The following is a 4930-nucleotide window of genomic DNA, read 5'->3' on the forward strand; positions in this document are numbered from 1 at the left end:
GATTCCGGATGTTTCAGGAATAGCTACAGAAAGAAAAAAAATGACATCTTAAATCTTCAAGAGATCAGCGATAGAAAGAAAAAAAATCACATCTAAAGTTTGAGAGGGAATAGCGATAGATTAAAAAAAAACAGATATATAGATTTGCAAGGGATTAGCGACGGAATGTTGTTATTAGGTTTTGTCGCCAATGTCCTAAATAACAGTATTAAGTGTCATTTTGCTATGGATATTCTGTCGCTAAAATCGTCGCAAGAGAAAACTAATCTGTCGCTAAATCCCTCGCTAAGTTATTAGCCACCCTCTAATTCGCAATGGAGCATGTTTGTGGTTGATCCGCCGCAAATGATATTTAGCGACGGATTTGCGACGGATTCGTCCGTCTCTAAAACTCATGTTTCTAGTAGCGGCAGTATTAGAGAGGGTGGAAGAGATAAATGATCAAATGGCACTTGTATTCGTAAATTGCTTGTAATTTTTATTATTAGATACGGCTATTGCGGAATTGAAAACTGTAATTTTATTAAAGTACAGGTATTTCTAATAAATGTATTTTATTTGGTGTTTTCCATCGGCTAATCTCTAGTAGTGACATATAGATGTTTACACTAGCGTTTTTAGTTTTATTCAATTGGTTGCCGTACTTGACCTCTACACTTTGATTCGGTAGGAAGTTTTTATCTTAATGATATGTGTTTTACCCTTTAAGCAGGCTGATTAGCATCTAGAACACATTGAACTAATCGACCTGTTACTATCATGTTGCTAGAGATCGTTTACAGGCATGAATCTAGAATGTATTTTAACTGGGACATTCATGCATTCAGGATCATAACGATGTTTCATTCTGAGCACTTTGATCGTGCTAAACTTGCAGATGACAATCCTTCTTCTGAAGATCTTCTTAACATTTGTTTCGAATTCACCTCACCACCTTGTCAAAATACATTAAATGCTACAGATTTCCAGTTGGAAGAAGATGAAAAGGACAACCCTTTTGCATCACTTGGAATTGTTAAAGACTTCTCAAGCAGATCAAGTAAAACGAATGGCGAAAAGATTCGTGTTCCCAGCTGTAATGGCGAAGAACCTGAGGCAAATGACCAAACATTGTCAACCCCTGCAAGAATTCGAATTGCTGGACAACAATTTATTGATTCGTATTCTTCAAAAGGTGATGAAATCTGCCAACTCAGCCATCCCTTTAAGGTTTCGTTTTCTGGGCTCTCTAATGATGAAACTAAAGACATCCAACTTCTGGTTACCCTTCTAGCTTCCGCTGAAAAAACGGGTCAAAAAAAGTTTAATCAAGCAAAAAAACTCATTCGGTTATGCAGCAATATGTCTTTCAATGAAGGAAACCCCGTCGAAAGATTGGTTTACTATTTTTCTGAAGCTATTCGAATGAAAATAAACAGCGAATTGGGAAGTGTCGCACGTAATGGACTTGAAAGTATGCAGTTTGATCTTCAAGAAGCCTTGATGAACGTGGACACATGCATCTTTGCATTTCACCAGAAAGTTCCTTTATCGCAAGTTTGCCAGTTCAGTTCGTTTCATACAATAATAGAAAACTTGACAAAAGCTACAAAAATTCACGTAATTGATCTCGAGATTAGAACAGGGATGCAGTATGTAGTTATGATGCAAGCGCTAGCAAGTCAAAGTGAATGTCATATCGATCATATCAAAATTACTGCAATCGGTACAAGATCGGAGTCAAAGATAAAAGATACCTGTACGTAAGCTCTAATCGCTGTGTTAACAAAATATTTCCGGTGTATATATATTTTGAAATCTTTGGCGCTTTTGTGCAGGTAAGAATCTTTCTGATTTTGCGAAGACGATGAACATCTTACTTAGTTTCAAGATAGTTATGGTAGCAGATATAATGGATTTTAATATCGATCTTCTTGAACTTGATGGAGACGAAAAGGTTGCCGTCTACGCGCCATTCATTTTATCAACCCTAATTGTGAAACCGAAAAGTCTCGAATATCTTATGCGGGAGATTCGGAAGATCAATCCTTGTGTAATGGTGATCACGGAAGTTGAAGCAAACCATACTTCACCAGCTTTCGTGGATCGTTTCATCGAAGCTCTTTTCTTCTATGGTGCACTTTTCGACAGTGTGTCAGATTGTTTGAGCAACGACGATCTGAACAGAAAGGCTATGGAGTCTGTATTCTATGGTCACTGTATACGAAATATTGTGGCAGCTGAAGGAGATGAGAGAACAATTCGACACATTGGCGTTGATGTTTGGAGGAAATTCTTTCAGCGATTTGGGATGTTGGAAATAGAATTGAGTGATGCGACACTGAATGAAGCCAAGTTGCTGATCGATAACTTCAAATGTGGGGATTCTTGTTCGCTTCTTGTTGATCGTGGATGTTTCCTTGTTGGATGGAAAGGTGTATCAATCTTCTCTGTTTCTGCTTGGAAGTTTATATGACAGATAGTTCAAACACAACCAACAAAAAATTTATTGTAGTTTCTTGTTGACGTTTAGTAACCTTAATGAAACATTATCGTATTTCTTGTAAACTGTGTTTCATATATTCTTGTTGACAAACGGTTTAATAAAGTTTATTATAATGATAACATCTGATCTGATATGTTTGTCCTTTTAAGCAGGCTAATTGGCATCTAATCGCCATTGAAGAAATCGATAACTGCAGAGAGCTACTATCCAGTTGTACATTTCAACTGTATTTTAATCGCAAGATTCGTGATTCTATTGCACTCAGGCTAGTGATGTTTTCTTCTAAGCAATTGGATGTCTGTAAACCTGAAGACGATGATCGTTCTTCCAAGCTTGAGGAACTCAGAAAAGATGAACAGGAACCATGTCTCAGTGGTGACTCGGAAGATATACAGAGTGTTTCTATCGATGTTGCCTCTCAATCTGATCAAACTATCGTAAAGGGGACACCTGTCCAATCGAACAACTGTGAGAAAGGTTCGCCCATTGTGTCTGTTGGGATTCTTAAAGATAGTGACCCCAAATACGATGAGGCGAAAGACCAAAAACTGTCGACCAATGCAAAAATTCGGCTAGCTGGACAGTGGTTTATCGATACTCATTCTTCAGAAAACGATAAAATCTCCGAAGCTAGCCAACCTTCATTCTCTGGGCTATCGGATGATGAAGCTAAAGACATCAAACTTCTACTTACTCTTCTTGATTCCGCTGAGAAAACAGGTCAACGACAGTTTGACCATGCAACCAAACTCATTGAATCATGCAATTACACTTCTTCAGCAGAAGGAAATGCCATCGAAAGATTAGTTTACTACTTTTCTGAAGCAATCCGTGAGAAAATAAACCGTGAAACTGGAACATCCGCTCACGATAGACTTGATAAGTTTCATATGTTCGATGTTCAAGAAGCGTTAATGAGCGTTGATGCAAGCATTACATCATTTCATCACAGGCATCCATTATCGCGTATTTGCCAAATTAGTGTGGTTGATACGATAATCGAAAACGTAAAAAAAGCAAGAAAAATCCATGTAATCGATCTCCAAATCAGGAATGGTATGAAATATATAGCTATGTTGCAAGCTCTTGCCACTCACTACAACAGGCATCTTGAACATGTCAAGATTACTGCTATCGGTACAATAGCCGAATCAAAGATAAAAGATACAGGTAACTCCTACATCATGTCTTACAAGTTACAACATAATGTTTTCCATTTCTCTAAAATTTAAACATGTTGTTTGGTTTGTACAGGAAGGCGTCTTGATGATTTTGCAAAGTCGATGAACATCCCATTTACATTCAAGATTGTTATGGTAGCTGACGTGTTAGATCTCAACATAGATCTTCTCGAACTCAATGATGATGAAGAGGTTGCAGTCTATGCGCCAGTTTTTTTATCAGGCCTAATCGTGAAACCGAACGATCTTGAATATCTAATGGGTGTGATACGAAAGATTAATCCTTGTATAACAGTGATTGCGGAAATTGAAGCAAACCATACTTCACCTGCCTTTGCTCATCGTTTCATTGAAGCCCTTTTCTTCTATGGTGCACTTTTTGACAGCATGTCTTATTGTTTGGCCAACGATGATCCAAGCAGAAGGGTGTCAGAGTCTGTATTTTTAGGTCAAACTATACGCAATATTGTGGCAGCTGATGGAGACGAGCGCACGATTCGACATATTAGTGTTGATGTTTGGAGGACGTATTTTGCACGATTTGGAATGGTGGAGATTGAACTGAGCACCGAGTCGTTATCTGAAGCGAAATTGTTGATTGACAGCCTTGACTGTGAGAGTTGTTGTTCAATTCGTGTTCATGGTAGGTGTTTGCTCATTGATTGGAAAGACATACCAATCTTTTCTGTTTCTGCTTGGAAGTTTGTATAACGTGATGTCTTGTTGAATAGATCAGCCCAAAAAAATAAATAACATATAATGGATGGTGAAATTTTTGTTTCAATAACAAACTTTTGGGTTAAGCCCATTTATGAGTCGAGGGGTATTTTGGGAAAAACATTTTTATTCTAAGTATTTGTTTCAGATTAGGGGGTATTTTGAAAAAAACCTTTTTATTCATGTATTTGTTTTAGATTAGGATGTTTTAGATTAGGGAGTTGTGTGCTGTATTAACAAGTATTACGTATTGGTTTAGGTTATTGCATTTATTAGTATAAATAAGGACATGTATTCGTTAGTTTAAATAGAGAACTAGGTGTGAGATCCATGTATTACATGGGTTTATTTAAAAAAAAATTAAATATGAAATTTTAACAATTTGAAAAGTTTGAATTTATAAGAAAAATAAGAAAAAATTTAAATTATTAAAAGTAATGAGGTTTTAATGTATTGAATACATTACATATATAAACTCTTTCTAATAAATCCCTTACATATATATTACCTTACATATTAAATGTGAAATTTTAATTTAATAAAATGA

At 36.5% G+C, this 4930-nt stretch overlaps 1 protein-coding gene across 1 annotated transcript; it reads left to right on the forward strand.

The window, feature by feature from the left end:
• Window positions 1-837: 837 nt before the first annotated feature.
• LOC145002347 (uncharacterized) lies at window positions 838-4377 on the forward strand. Its single transcript, XM_078961637.1, has 4 exons — window positions 838-1738; window positions 1818-2431; window positions 2638-3655; window positions 3740-4377. Exons 1-4 carry the CDS (start codon window positions 838-840, stop codon window positions 4375-4377), a joined length of 3171 nt encoding a protein of 1056 aa, XP_078817763.1.
• The last annotated feature ends 553 nt before the right edge of the window (window positions 4378-4930 follow it).

This window comes from Lactuca saligna, chromosome 6, assembly GCF_052625555.1.
Source record: "Lactuca saligna cultivar CGN05327 chromosome 6, ASM5262555v1, whole genome shotgun sequence".
Classification (NCBI taxonomy): domain Eukaryota; kingdom Viridiplantae; phylum Streptophyta; class Magnoliopsida; order Asterales; family Asteraceae; genus Lactuca; species Lactuca saligna.

Coding starts and splice junctions, on each gene's coding strand:
- LOC145002347 (XM_078961637.1), top strand. CDS start 838: ATGTTTCATTCTGAGCACTTTGATCGTGCTAAACTTGCAGATGACAAT. Junction 2,432..2,637: donor AAGGTGTATCAATCTTCTCT/GTTTCTGCTTGG, acceptor CCTTTTAAGCAG/GCTAATTGGCATCTAATCGC. Junction 3,656..3,739: donor ATCAAAGATAAAAGATACAG/GTAACTCCTACA, acceptor TGGTTTGTACAG/GAAGGCGTCTTGATGATTTT.